This window comes from Arvicanthis niloticus, chromosome 21 (assembly GCF_011762505.2).
Source record: "Arvicanthis niloticus isolate mArvNil1 chromosome 21, mArvNil1.pat.X, whole genome shotgun sequence".
Taxonomy (NCBI): Eukaryota; Metazoa; Chordata; class Mammalia; order Rodentia; family Muridae; genus Arvicanthis; species Arvicanthis niloticus.
Window position 1 is genome coordinate 34,971,130 of NC_047678.1, and position 15,290 is coordinate 34,986,419.

The 15,290-nt window shown below is 45.9% G+C and overlaps 1 protein-coding gene across 13 annotated transcripts in view; it reads right to left on the minus strand.

Moving 5' to 3' along the window:
- Positions 1–14,532: 14,532 nt before the first annotated feature.
- Cnot10 (CCR4-NOT transcription complex subunit 10) overlaps positions 14,533–15,290 on the minus strand; it is a 49,218-nt gene continuing 48,460 nt past the window's right edge. For all 13 annotated transcript variants that reach the window (XM_034484024.1, XM_034484026.2, XM_076917786.1 and 10 more), the window contains 2 exons: positions 15,126–15,201; positions 14,533–14,966 (listed from right to left, as the gene is read on the minus strand). In XM_034484024.1, coding sequence (XP_034339915.1) covers positions 14,812–14,966; positions 15,126–15,201 — 231 coding nt within the window. In that variant the 3' untranslated portion in view covers positions 14,533–14,811. The remainder of the gene's footprint in view (positions 14,967–15,125; positions 15,202–15,290) is intronic.

Sequence of the window (15,290 nt, forward strand, 5' to 3'; positions counted from 1 at the left end):
TCTTAACTGCTGAGCCATCTCTCCAGCCCCACAATTTTCTTTTATGAATCAATTTTCATTATGTTGCCTCTATAGCCCAAGCTGACCTCAAATTTCTGGTTCTCCCGCCTCAGCCTCTTGAATAAGTGGAATTACAGATGCATGCCAGTGCATGGCTTTCGGATTTTAGACATGAGACTATGTACTGTTCATCTTTCTGTGCTTAGCTTCCTTCACTCAGCCTGGTGTCCTCCAGGCGTTTCCATGTTGTCATAAATGGCAGATTTCTTTCCTTTTTGAAGACCAAATTAGGCCTTGAGAGATGACTTAGAGGTTAAGAAGTAAGTCCCTGAGCTGAACATAGTTGATCCCAGCTTGTAGGAGGCAGAGGCAGGCAGATCTCTAAGTTCAAGGCCAGCCTGGTCTACAGAGTGAGTTCCAGGATAGCTAGGGCTATACAGAGAAACCCTGTCTCAAAACAAGCAAATAAACAAACAAACAAAAACCAAAAAAGTGAACTGGAAGTCCAGCTCTAGGGATCTAGCGTTTGAGAGTACGGCTTCTGTGTGCATACGTCCACACACAGGTACACACAAGAATAACATTAGTAGGGCTGGAGAGATGGCTCAGTGGATAAGAGCACTGGTGGCTCTTCGAGAGGATCTGGGTTCAAATCCCAGCACTTAAAAGGTGGCTAACAACCTTATATAACTCCAGTCCCAAAGGATCATCTGAGGCTGACTTCTGACCTCCTAGGGTGCTAGGCACACAGGTGGTAACACATGTATACATGCAGGTGAAATGTTCTTCTTCTTCTTCTTTTTTTTTTTTTTAAGATTTTATTTATTTTATATACATGACAAGTACACTATAGCTGTCTTCAGACATGCCAGAAGAGGGCATCAGATCCCATTACAGATGGTTGTGAGCCCAGGTGAAATGTTCATACATATAAAAGTAATAAATCGTTTCAAGAAATCTCTCCCACATGCTGAGTTTGGCTCCTCTGTGTACAGGCTTGGTAGTAGGGTAAGGTTGCTATCAGGTTCTGCCCTTACTGGGAAACTTTACAGTTTGCCTCACTAACTATACCAGGTACATTTTCTCTAACATTCCTTTCCAGAGATGTCCATCCTAGGGGACCCTGGGACTGGGCCTGCAGCCTTCAGGCAGTTGATAATGAGCTCCTTTCGTAACCATACCTGGGCCAGACTCTGAGGCTCCAGGTTGTCTGCACAGGCCTAGCCTGGCGGTATTTGGGACTTGTCTCTGTCTGTAGTTTCCCAATCCTGTGGCCTATCCTTCCTCAGATCTCAGCCACTGAGGCTAGGCCTGGCAGCACACACCTGGGATCTCTAGTCACTTAGCCGGAAGATAATTGCTATGAATTCAATGTGAGCCTGGCCAGCCTGGGCTACAGAGAAAAGCTCAGCCAGAACTATACAGTGAGACTGTCTCTCAAACCTGCATTTGATGCTGAGAACTACCTAGAGGGAAAGAGAGACCCCCCCCTCCGTCTTACTGCAAGTAGCTCCCACACATCCATAGGTACACAACAATGCAGGTGCACACACCTATTCACACTAAATAAATAAATAAATAAGGTAAAAATAATTTTAGAAAGATAGAGCAAGCCAGGGAGGTGGCCCACTCCTTTAACCCCAGCATTCCCTGGAAGCAGAAGCAGACAGATTTCTTTGAATTCAAAGCCAGCCTGAGAACTTACCTTAATTTTTTTTTTTTTTTTTGGCAGCTCACTATGTAAACCAGGCTGGTCTCAAACTCATAGAGATCTACCCGCCTTTAGAGTGCTGGGATTCCGGCAACCTTAACATAAATAGATAACTAAATAAGTAAATAAGTAGGAACCAGAGATTAGACCCAGAAATAAAGAGTGCCAGCTCTTCCAAGAGAACACAGGCTTGGTTCCTAGCACCCATGTGGAGGCTCAACACTGTAATCCACTGTCAGTAGATTCAACGCTCTCCTCTGGCCTCTGAAGGCAACAGGCATGCACACGGTATACACATATAAATGCATGCCTGCATGCCTGCATAGCACTCAAACACATAAAAAATAATAAAGTAATAAATTACAAAAATAAACTTGGGGGCTAGAGAGATAGCTCCCTGGTTATGAGCACTGACTACTCTTCCAGAGGTTTAAAAAAATGTATATAAAAAATAAACTTAATTAGTTTTAAACATTTTTTTTTAAAGATTTATTTATTTATTTATTTCATGTATTTGAGTACACTGTAGCTTGTCCAGACACAATAGAAGAGGGCATCAGACCCCATTACAGATGGTTGTGAGCCACCATGTGGCTGGGAATTGAACTCAGGACCTCTTGAAGAGCAGTTAGTGCTCTTAACTGCTGGGCCATCTCTCCAGCCCCTCAACTTTTTTTTTTTTTTTTTTTTTTTTTTTTTGTCTTTTGTTTTGTATCTAGGATTTCTCTCAGTAGCCTTAACTGTCCTGGAACTTACTCTGTAGATCTGGCTAGCTTCAATCAGAGATCTGCCTGCATCTGCCTCCTGAGTGTGTCTGGGATTAAAGGCAATTTGTCCTGGAACTCACTGTGTGAACCAGGCTGGCCTAGAACTCATAGAAATTCCACCTGTGTCTGCCTCCTGAGCGTTTCTGGGATTAAAAGCATGCACTACCACCACCAGACTCCAACCATCCTTTTAAAAGGAGAGCACGCTGTCTGTCCTGGTGCACCTTTAATTCAAGCACTTGGGAAGCCAGATGCAGGTGAAATTTATATGACTTTTAAGCCAGCCTGGACTACATAGTAAGCCAGTTAGGGCTACACAGTGAGACCCTGTCTCAAAATAAAATAATAAAATAAAATAAATGCTGGGCACGGAAATGTGTCTTTAATCCTCATGAGGGGGAGGCAGAGACAGAGGGATTTCCTAGGGCTTGCTGGCCAACAAGTCCAGCCACATTGATGAATTTTAGTCTAGTGAGAAACCTTGTCTCAGAAAATAAAAGTGTTGGCCAATCCAGTTCCAGAAGTTCTGACGCCCTCTTTTGGCTTCCACAGGCACTACAAGCAGGCAAAAGCAACATAAAAGAAGTTAACCTAAAAGACAAAATTGAAAAAAAATGAAGGAAGGGCTGGAGAGATGGCTCGGTGGTTAAGAGCACTGGCTGCTCTTCCAGAGGTCATGAGTTCAATTCCCAGCAACCACATGGTGGCTCACAACCATCTGTAACTGGATTCAATGCCTTCTTCACATAAAATAAATAAATAAATCTTTAAAAAAAAAAAAAAAAATGAAGGAAGGTTTGAGCCTGAAGATACAGCTCAGTGGGAGGTGCCGAGTTTGAGCCCCAGCACTGCCAAGATTACGTAATTGATGATGATGATGATGATATCAACCTGTTTTGGCTTACGCGAGTGCTCGAACACACACACATACACACACACACACACACACATTTGTGAAAGTACACCCGCACACATTCACACAAAAATACACATACAAGCATGTATAATAAAAAAATGAAAGCTGAAGATACAGCTCAATACTTAGCTTGCACGTGGCTCTAGCTTCAACCATGTCTACCCTGCAAAGAAAACTCCAGAAACCTGCAATCTCAGCCCTTGGGAGGCCTGAGGATCCATCAGTTCCTGGCTGCGTTGAATTACATAGAAAGACTCTTAGCTCACGCACACAGACCCCAGCCACAAAACTCATAATAATGTTACTAACCCACGGGCACCTGGCCACCCAGGCTCTGCCAGTTACGAATCAACTCTCTGCTTCTGCTCGTGGCCCTCTCACCCCGACCACTTCCGGGTGCGTTTCCTAAGACGGTGAACATTATCTTATACAACCAATGTGCTGTTATCAAAATCAGGAAATCCCATGTTGATACAAGTCTGCTATCTAATCCACAGCCCGTTCACATTTCATCGGTTGTCCCAATAATCTGTCTGGGTTTGGTTTTCCTTCCCAGGATCGCAAGTGCAGTCTTCAGGCTCCCTGGATCCAAGACAGACCCAGGATCCCTTCTTTTGGGATCCCGCGAGGTCTCCATTTGGGTTTCTTTGTCGCAGCCAACATGTTCCTAGCCCACATGTTCGAAAATTCCCCTTTCTCACTGCATCTCACTTCTGTCAGCAGCTCTGTGCTTCCAGACTCAGGGGACGGACTCTTTGCAGGGCCTTGTAAAACCTTAAATAAACCACGCGAACAAATTTCACTTTGACCACTATCTTGTTAAAATTCCTGAAAAAAGTTAACTCATTGGGCCTGAAGTACCTTAACAAAAGCCAGGCTGTGTTCTCCCATCCCTGCCAGCCCCTCAAAGTCTTTTATGTGCTGTTTAATGATTTTTTTTTTTTTTTTTTTTTTTTTTTTACAAATACTTTCTCTTGCCCTTAAAGTTCGATTGATTGAATCTTAATTCAGTGGGATTGCCTTCGTGGTCTGGCAGGTGGACCCTCGCGGGTGCACCTAATTAGGGTTACTGTTCAAACAGAGTGGAATCCTAAGGGTTATGCTACTTAACACCCCCAGTTTGCATCGTAGTGAAGAGTCCCTTCTTCCTCCTCCTCTTCCTCCTCCTCCTCCTTCTTTTTTGTTGTTTTTTTGAGACAGGGTTTCTCTGTGTAGCTCTGGCTGTCCTGGAACTCACTCTGTAGATCAGGCTGGCCTCGAACTCAGAAATCTGCCTGCCTCTGCGTCCCTAGTGCTGGGATTAAAGGAGTGCGCCACCACTACCCTGCCCCTTCCATCTTCTTGCCTAAGAGAGGAAACCCTATGTGTTAGCTGTCAGACTGGCTCTATCTACCCTGACTCAGTGGACCTATGATGACTTCACTGAGGCACACAACACGTCACATCCTTGGGTCCACTTTCTTTCCTTTGTTCCTGCTTTGTAAATGATTCCTTGAAGGCTGGAGAGATGGCTCAGGGGTTAAGAACACTGGCTGTTCCTCCAGAGGTCCTGAGTTCAATTCTCAGAAACTGCACCGTGGCTCATAACCATCTATAATGGGATCTGATGCCCTCTTCTGACCTGCAGGTGTGTGTGCCGATAGAGCACTCAAATACATAAAATAAATAAATAAACCTTTAAAAAAAAGCTGTAATCGATTGGTCTTGTTTTTAATGTGGCATATTATTGTATCTGTGTGTAGGTATATGCACATGTGAGTGCAGATGCCCAAGGAATCCAGAAGAGGGTGTGGGATCCCCCTGGAGCTAGGGTACCGGGAGGTCGTGAGCTGACTGATGTGGGTGCCGGGAACTAAACTTGAGTCACCTGGAGGAGAAGCGGTAATTACTCCTCACCACTGAGCCACCTCTCTGCTCTGGCCCTGCCAACTTTAAACTTCACTTGGTCTGAGGAGATGGCTCAGTGGATAAAGAGCACTTAACACCAAGCACTATGACCCCATGTTGAATACCTGGGACCCACAAGTTGGGAGAGAACCCAGTCCTGCCTGTCTTCCAGGTTCCACTCATCTGTGGCAAACATATGTTCCCACAGGTGCTGTCCCTTTGTCTCTCTCCATTGTGTGACCACAAGTAAACACAGTACTCTTTCTTTCTTTCTTTCTTTCTTTCTTTCTTTCTTTCTTTCTTTCTCTCTTTCTCTTTCTTTTCTTTTTTCCTTTTTTTTTTTTTTTTTTTTTTTTGAGGCTGATTTCTCTGTGTATCTCTGGCTATCCTGAAACTTGATTTGTAGACCAGGCTGGCCTTGAACTCACAGAGACCCATGTGCCTCTGCCTCCTGGTTGCTGAGATTAAAGGGATGTACCCCTATGGGATGTAAAACAAACAAACAAACAAACAAACAAACCAAAAAACCGTGGACTTTAGGAGCTGGAGAGATGGCTCAAAGGTTAAGAGCACTGGCTACTCTTCCAGAAGTCCTGAGTTCAGTTCCAAGCAACCACACGGTGGCTCATAACCATCTATAATGAGATCTTGTGCCCTCTTCTGGCCTGTGGGTATACATGCAGGTAGAACACTGTATACATAATAAATAAATCTTTTTAAAAATGAACTTTAGGGAGTTCGAGGCCAGCCTGGTCTACAGAGTGAGTTCCAGGATAGCCAGGGCTACGAAGAGAAACCCTGTCTCCAAAAAACCTAAATAAATAAATTAATTAATTAAATAAAATAAACGAACTTTAGGGCTGGAGAGATGGCTCAGCAGTTAAGAGCACTGACTGCTCTTCCAGAGGTTCTGAGTTCAGTTCGCAGCAACCACATGGTGGCTCACAACCATCTGTAATGGGATCTGATGCCCTCTTCTAGTGTGTGTCTGAAGAGAGCAACAGTGTACTCACATACATAAAATAAATAAATCTTTAACCAAAAAAAAAAAAAAATGAACTTTAATACTCATTAAAAATGTTCTTGGGGAGGTGGCAAGATGGCTCAGTGGAAGGAGTTGCTCACCGTGTAAGGGAGGCGGCCTGAGGTCTATCCCTGGCATCCACAAAGGTGGAAGAAGAAAGCAGATTCCACTAAACTGCCCTCTGTGGTGTGTACCCGCATGTGTGCACACAAACATCATCTTTTTAAATGTGTTCTTGGACTAGTTTGGTCCTTGAAACTCACACAATGGAAGGAGAGAACCAACTCTTTACAAGCCATCTTCTGATCACACGAGCACACACACACACACACACACACACACACACACACGCATGCACAAACATGCACACACACACGCACACACGTAATAAAAATAAATAAACAAAAATGTACTTATGTTTAAACCTTAAGTAAACTACATGAACAAATTTAACTTTGAACCCAGGGAAAGCTGAAGGAGGGTCCTGAATTTGCATCTGCCTAAGCAACATAGAAAGAAACCATCTTTGTTTTATGGCTTGCAGGGGGTCACACTCAGTTCCCCAGACTTATATGGAAAACGCTTTTACCCCCACTGAACCATTTCCCAGACTCCCCCTATGTTTGTTTGTTTGATTTTGAGACAAGGTCTTTTTACATAGCCCAGGCTGGCCTTAAACCCATGGAAATTCTGCCACAACCTCCCCAGTGCTGGGATTACACACTTAAGGCAACACACCTGGTTGCTATAGTGACTGAATCACAGAGTAAAGGATCAAATATGTGTCCTGCATCATCCTACACAGCCTGTAACTGGGAGGGCCCGACAGGCCAAGCACAGAGGGATTAGAGGCATGGGCCATCTGATTTTATACACTGTTTTTATAAAAAGATAGGAAGGGGTCTCTCCTCCCGCCAGGCAGGGGCTGCCATAGGCCTCTTCCCACTTTCCTTGGCACCATAGCTAAGTATCTCTGTCTTGCCCTGGAAGGGAGCGCATCCTTCATTTTATAGTGGAAACAGCTTTAGAGAGGCCAAGGAGCACGGGAGGCGCACACAGCTAGGAAGAGAGGGAGTTGGGATTTGGTGCGTTTGTTTTGTTCTGGTTATTTTTTTTTGTCAGCTCACCTCTGCCCCCCAGTGGCGAGCTTTAGAGCTAGAATTGGAATCCAACAGATAAAATGTGCCTTGGGAGGCTGGGAAAGATTACCATGAGTTCCAGGGCAGCGAGGGCTACGGAGTGATCGATGTTCTGTCTCAAAGGAAACCAACAGATGAAGGATGCTTTCATGAAGTCAGTTTACCCTTTATTTAGGGCGGTGGTGGCACTTGCCTTTAAACCCAGCACTCAGGAGGCAGAGGCAAGTGGGTATCTGTGAGTTCTAGGCTGGCCTGATCTATATAGAGTTTGGATGAAACATACCCGTCTTCTTGTCTTCCTGCTATCTGCCTCGGCATTCAATTTTCAAATCCAGCAAAGCACAGAGAAGCCTAAGTTAAGGGCTGGGAAGATGGCTCAGCAGATATGAGCACTGGCCATTCTTCCTAAGGACCCAGGTTCAACTCCTAACACCCACATGGGAGATCACAACTGTTTGTAACTCTAATTCTAGGGGATCTGACCCCCCCCCCCCAGATTGACATTCAGTGAAAACACCAATGAATATAATAATAGTAATAACGACAAAAAGCCTCCTTGGGCTGAAGAGATGACTCAGCGGGTAAGAGCACTGGCTGCTCTTTCCAGAGGTCCTGAGTTCAATTCTCAGGAACCACATGGTGGCTCATGACCATCTGTAATGGAATTTGATGTCCTCTTTCTGGTGTGTCTGAAGACAGCTACAGTGTACTCATATAAATAAAATAAATAGATCTTAAAAAAAATTCCCGTTGAGCCCAATTAATGCTGTACATATTTGTCTGGGTGTGGGACCACCCACGGGATCATGGACAACCTACGGAAGACGGAGACCAAATACCGATAGAAAACACTCTCCCAAATAGACAGGGTTTGTTTGTTTGTTTACTCTCTTTTAAATTTATTTTATGGGTGTGCATGTTTTGCCTGCATGTGTATCTGCAAATTACATAAAGGCAAGTGGCAGTCAGAAGAGGGCATGGAGGGCTGAGACGGCTGAGTGGTTAAGAGAGCACTGACTGCTCTTCTAAAAATCTGCCTGCCTGCCTCTGCCTCCTGAGTGCTGGGATTAAAGGCACGGGTAACCAGCCACATCTTCCTGGTCTCCTTTGATTTTTATTTTATTTATATTTTGTGTATGGTTGTTTTGCTTGCATGTATGTCTGTGGTGCACCACTTGCAGTGCCCGGGAAACCAGAAGAAGGTGTCGGATCTCCTGGAACTGGAATTACAGATGGCTGTGAGCCAGTACGTGGGAACCGAGAATTGAACCCAGGACCTCTGGAAGAGCAGCCAGCCAGTGTTCTTGTTTGTTTTGTTTTGTTTTGTTTTTTGAGACAGGGTTTCTCTGTGTAGCCCTGGCTGTCCTGGAACTCACTCTGTAGACCAGGCTGGCCTGGAACTCAGAAATCCGCCTGCCTCTGCCTCCCAAGTGCTGGGATTAAAGGCGTGCGCCACCAACTCCCAGTGTATTTTTTTCTTTTTTAACCATTCTTCAAAAACTCAGGCAGAAACGACCCAGAAGAGTCGAAAGAAAGGTCTTATACCTTCACCTACAGAGCAAAGATAAGTCAAGTAATCGAAGCAGATGAAATACATTAAGTAATGTATTATGGCAAAAATTAAAATCTAAACAATGAAAAAACAAAAAATCGAAGAAGAAATGGCTCACACATGTATTCAGCTAAAGGTCATTAACCACGGAAGTGACGTGAGTGAAATAAAGCTATATAAAACAAACTAGTTAAATAATTAGTCAAATAAGTAAAACAAAATAAATAGAAGAAGAAGTGAATAAAGTGAGAAGGAATGACTAAAGCAAGCTTAGTTATCAGTGAAGAAAACGGAGAATATGGTGGGCTGGATGGCTGGACAGAACACACGCGTCTGTTCTGCGCTGTCGCTAGGTGGCGCTCGGCATCCCGGGGTTCACGAGGGTTGCTGCCTGCGTCCCGAGCCTCTGCCTCTCTGCTGCTTCCCAAGAGGATCCCGCGGGAGGGCTGTAACCCCTTTGCACTGTGTCCCCTTCCCGGTTGTCCCCGTTGTAAACAGCTTGGAAGTCGTAGGAAGCGTCACATCGTCTGCAGGATACCCTGGTCATAAGGACACAGATCGCAGCTGGATCACAGATGTTCCAATGATTTCCTTGGTAGGAAAGCCACAATAAAGTTTGTTTTTTTTTCCCTCGTATATTAAAGGGTCAACATGTATGGAGAGAAAACTCCCCACCTGCAGGCTGCCTCTGTTAGCTTCCTGAGGTTTCAGCGGAGACGTGGACAGTGGCAAGATGTTGGCAGCTGGCCATGGCCGGAGTCCCAGAAGGCCCCAATCAGGGCCGCGCTGGGGGGTGCGGGTGGGGGTGGGGACAGGGGTTGCTCACATGCTAATGTGGTGGTGACAATCGCGCGGGGCGCCCCTGCGCCTGGGGAAGCCAAGGCAGGAACAAAGCATTAGCATTTTCTCCAAGAGAAAGGACTGCATTCCTAGGAGGGGAGCCCGGCCCTCCCCATTCACACTGGGGACCACACAGAGAGCCTCTCGGGCCAAATGCTGGAAGGTTCTTTTCGGCTTTTCTTTTGACCCGGGCGATGCATACGAAATGTAGATATTTCCCTAAACGCCGGCTTTGACATTTAATGCGTTCCTAAGTAGTCTGAAATGTGGACGGGATTAGGAGGAGGCTAGGGGCCCACCGGGACACTCGGGCAAATCCCCCTAAATCCTCCAAGACAATTGTGTGTCACCACACGGATTCGCTTTGCCCCAAATGAGGAGGCTAATGAACGGCACTGCCTCCTCCCGTGGCAGTCCACTCGCACCCGGCCGAGCCTCTGCGCCCCTCTCGAGGCTTTGTGTCAGGGTGTGTTTACTTTAGGCCGGACCAGTTGGCTTCTAGGATCCAGTCTGACTAATAACCAAGGCACCTATCCTGTGCCACTGCTCAATCTTCACTCCACAAGGGCCCGAGGGGCACAAATACTGAGGGCCCTGGAACCTTGGGGCTGTTATAGGTCACCCCCCCTCCTGCCCCATTTCAAGCCCCCTGTAACACTGCTAAACCCAGAAAGAAAAATAGCATGCTATTTTATTTTACATCATGAGTGTTTTTTGCCAGCATGTTATGTGCCCACTAAGGCCAGAAGAGGGGCATCAGATCCATTGAATTGGAGCTATAGATGGTTTTGAGCCACCATGTGGGTTCTGGGAATAGAGCCCCGGTCACCTGCATGAAATGCACTGTATGTAACCATGCCATACTTCCAACTCAGCTGCCCCCATCCCTGCCTCGTATCCCCCCCCCCCCCCGCCCCTTTGAGACAGGTCTCATTATGAACCCCCGACTGGCCTGGAATTTGCTATACAAACCAGAATGGCTTCAGTCTTCTATATTTCAATGTCACTCAAATTTTTGTGTTTTGTTTGGTTGAGACAGGGTTTCTCTGTCTAGCCCTGGTTACACTGTGTAGTCTTGGAACTCACTCTGTAGCCCAAGCTGGCCTTGAACTAAGAGATCTGCCATTCTCTGCTTTCTAGTGTGCTGGGAGGCAAAGACAAGTGGATCTGTGAGTTTGAGGGTCTACATAGCAAGTTCAAGGACGTAGAAAGAACCTGTTTCAAAAACAAACACCACTACTGTTAAGATTTATGCTGTGGGAGTGAGTACTTTGGCAGATTACAGGCAAGGTATACCAGAAAGATCATACCATGCAACATATCTTATGCAACAGATTAAGGGCAAGAGTGAAAGGCAGTCTTGGAGAGGGGACATGAAAGAGAGACAGAGGGACTGGAGAGATGGCTCAGTGGTTAAGAGGACTGAGTGGTTAAGAGGTCATGAGTTCAATTCCCAGCAACCACATGGTGACTCACAACCACCTGTAATGGGATCTGATGCCCTCTTCTGGTATGTCTGAAGACAGCTACAGTGAACTAATACATAAATAAATAAAATCTTAAAAAGAGAGAGAGAGAGAGAGAGAGAGAGAGAGAGAGAGAGAGAGAGAGAGACAGAGACACCAAGAGAGCCAGAATGATAGCTAGAACCTTTTAAAGGGTCTGCTGATAACACAGCTTAGCTGCTAAGGCCTCTGAGTTGCTGAAGGTAGGCTTGGGGTGTACCTGATTTCTAACCCATGCACCTCAAAAAACAAAACAAAAAACACCAAAGAAAAACTTATTGATGATGGTCTTGGGTGCTAGGTTCAATCTCCATCACTGTGGTGGTTTGAACAAGAATGACTGCTGTAGACGTGTGCATTTGAAGGCTTGATCGTCAGGGGGCGGCACTACTTGAAAGGGATTGGGAGATGTGGCCTTGCTGTCGGAAGTGCGTCATTGAGGGTGGAGCCAGTGTTTCTCTCTGTACCTGGATCAGGAGGTAGCTCTCAGCCACTTCTCCAGCCACACTCCCGCCTTCCTGCCGTGATGTTCCCTGGATAATGGACTGAACCTTAGAAACTGAAAGTCAGCCCCAATTAAATGTTTCCCTCATAAGAGTTGCTGTGGTCGTGGTGTCTCTTCACAGCAACAGAACAGTGACTAAGACAACTGCCGCAAAATAGCTAAGTAAATGAAGTTTTAGTTGTTTTGTTGTTACATCAGCCTAGGCTACATGGGATGCCCCCTACTTTGTTTTTGAGATAGGGTTTCTATGTGTAGTCCTGGATGTCCTGGAACTCATTCTGTTTGAGACCAAGCTGGCCTCAAACTCAAAGATCCACTTGCCTCTCCCTCCTGAGCTCTGGGATTAAAGGTATGTGCCACCACTGTCCCACTCCCTTTTTAATGAATATATATAATATATATCATATCGGGGTAGGAACTCAAGCAGGAGCAGAGGCAGCAACCATGGAGAAACATGGCTTTGGGCTTGCTCCCAGGTTTAATTTGGGATACCATTTTTATACTAGCTCAGAGGTGTGGTAAAGCCCACAATGGGCTGAGCCATTCCACACCCATCATCAATCAAAACAATGACCCACAGACTTATCTACAGGACAGTTTGGGGAGGCCATTTCCTCAAGTGACATTCCCAGGTGACTGGTTTGTGTGGAGTCGACCAACACAGGTCCTTTCTTTCCATGAACCACAGCATCCCTGCCACTCAGCAAAGCTCAGGCGCAAAGCCAAGATTCTGGTTCCATGTAAAGCCTGTCCCAGGGAAAGAATCAAGGGCCAAAGACTGACATGGGGTCCATGCCATTTTCAGTAGCTTTTCCTATTGGCTTCTAAGAACAAGGGTTCAGAGAGATTTGTGCAAAGGAGGGGGAATAGTGTGAATTCAACTGTTCAGGGCACACAGGCAGCAGAGAGTGAATGGATTCAGTCTGTAGGACCTCAGGAATAATCTCGGACCATCTTCTTTTTCCCACTGAACTATTTCATCTGCTTTTTTTGTTTGTTTGTTTGTTTCCAAGACAGGGTTTCTCTGTGTAGCCCTGGCTGTCCTGGAACTCACTCTGTAGATCAAGCTGGCCTCGAACTCAGAAATCCACCTGCCTCTGCCTCCCAAGCGCCAGGATTAAAGGCCTGCGCCACCACTGCCCGGGCTCATCTGCTCTTTTTAAAGAGATGGAACCCTAGGTAGCCCAGGCTGGCCTTGTTGTGCCTCGTTCGTGATTCCAAAGGACCAACCAGGAGCCGACTCCTATGTAATCACATTAGGGTCTCTTTATTACAAGCTTGAGTTTGGGCTTACTCACTGCCAAATCAGGATAGTTTGGTGAAGCAGCCCTGAACTCTCATCGGGACAAGGTTTTTATAGGAAATGGGAGTGAATGAGGGGGTGTCCATCCTGGCAAGCATCTAAAAGAATGTCTATTGTAAGGTGACACGTGGGTGCTCTGAAGCAATACCGTATACGGTCAAAAAATGGTCTGAAAGCACATCTGAAACAGACTAATCAGACTGTCGCTATGAAGTAGCTAGGGATTAAGTCTGGCCAAAGACAAGCCGTGTGTCCTTCTTGGAACTTGGGTGCAGCTTGGGTTCAGCTGTGGGTTCTTCAGGCTTCCCCCACCCCACTTTTTCTTTTTAAGAAGGAAGCCGGTCCAAAGATGGATTAGGTTTGGCCTCTCAGCCTCAGACTCTTATGCAGCCCAGGCTGGCCTTGAATTCCTTACCTTCTTGTGAGAGTTGGATGTGTCCTCTGACTCATTCAGTTAAATCTTTCTCAGATTCATCACTTTGTCAGCCCCTCATTTAGACATCACTTTCAAACATGGCTGCTTCCTTCTGTAAACTAGCCCCACCTTCACTGTTAGGGATTAAAGTTGTGTACTATGGATATGTCTGTATTCTGGCTGGATCACATAGATTCAGAAGGTCTTTGGGCGTGATCCCTTGCCAGAGCAGCCGTGTTGCTTGATGAAAACTCTTCCACACATATGAGCGTTCACTGAGCTTATGTGCACTTCATCTGTGCAGGTGCTGTCAGACACTCCTGGGGCTAGGAGCTATGGGCAGCTGTGATCACCTGGGTGGAGGGGACAGAACTCTGGCTCCTTACAAGGCCAGCAAGTGGTCTTCACCACTGAGCCATCTGTCCAGCCCCACTGTCAGGAATTTCTCAGTAAGTGACTCCTATTGTATTAGTTTTCTCCCTTTAAACTCAATTATATCCCGAGGTGTTTGAATGAGAACAGCCTCAGAGACTCATAGATTTGAACATTTGCTCAACAGGGAGAGGCACAATTTGAAAGGATTAGGAGGTGTGGCCTTGTTGGAGGCAGTGTGTAATTGAGAGTGCGCTTTGAGGTTTCAAAAGTCCAGACCAAGCCCAGAGTCTCTTGGCCTATGGACCAGGATGTGGCTCTCAGCTCCCTGACTCGATGATGATGGACTAACCCTCTGGCACTGTAAGCCAGCCCCAGGTAAATGCTGTCCTTCCTCAGTCGCCTTGGTCATGGCACCTCTTCTCAGCAACAGAGCATCCGACTAAGACCCTGAAGGTGAGCGTGCATTTACCTCACCTCCAATACTCCAAGGTCAACTTCTGAAATGGTTAGAGTTGATGTTTCTTTCTGTTGGTTTTTTTCAACTTTGACAATAAATCTGTTGTTAAACTATTCCAAAACAGACTACAAAACTGTTCTGTTAAGAACATGTTTTAATGCCTAGACACAGACATACCAACACAATGGTTTACAATTAAAGACTGGCAGAGATTAAATAAAAACTGAAAGTGGGTTATAAGTCCTTAATTTTAAGTAAGCCTCTGGCATAAAACCCAGAGGCACAATAGTCTCAAACTGTCTTCCAAACCAGCACCTTTGCCACTGGGTTTTCTTTATTGGCTTTCCTGTGGGACAACTGAAAGGCTCCTGAACATACCCTGGGGCTCAGGAAACAGTTCCCCCAAGGCAAGCTCTCACTTCCTCTGCACGGTGCTGAAAGCCGGCATTTGGATGGGCTGGATGGGGTGCACAGGCTGGAACACTGTCTTCTTCCTCACATCAGAGTGTGCTTTTACCGAAGGGAGCAGCTGGTTCCTCTTGATCATCTGCAAGGCCAGCTGCGTGTTACCTAGAAAAACAGTCCATTAAAGAGAACCAGGCTTTATTTAATTATAGGGACAAACCAACATGCCTTGTCCTGAGTTGGAATTTGAAGAGAGATGGCAGATACACCCAAACTCTTGAGTACTTTGAAGGTCAACGCCCTGAAGAGACTCAACTCACTCACCGTTCTGCAGCTCAAGGTAGACGGCTAGCAGGATGGCCTCAGGAGGCACCTCTTTAGGATGGATCATTGATGCCGCCTTTGCCCATGAGAGAGAGAGAGAGAGAGAGAGAGAGAGAGAGAGAGAGAGAGAGAGAGAGAGTTGAGAACCAACAATTTAAGATACAA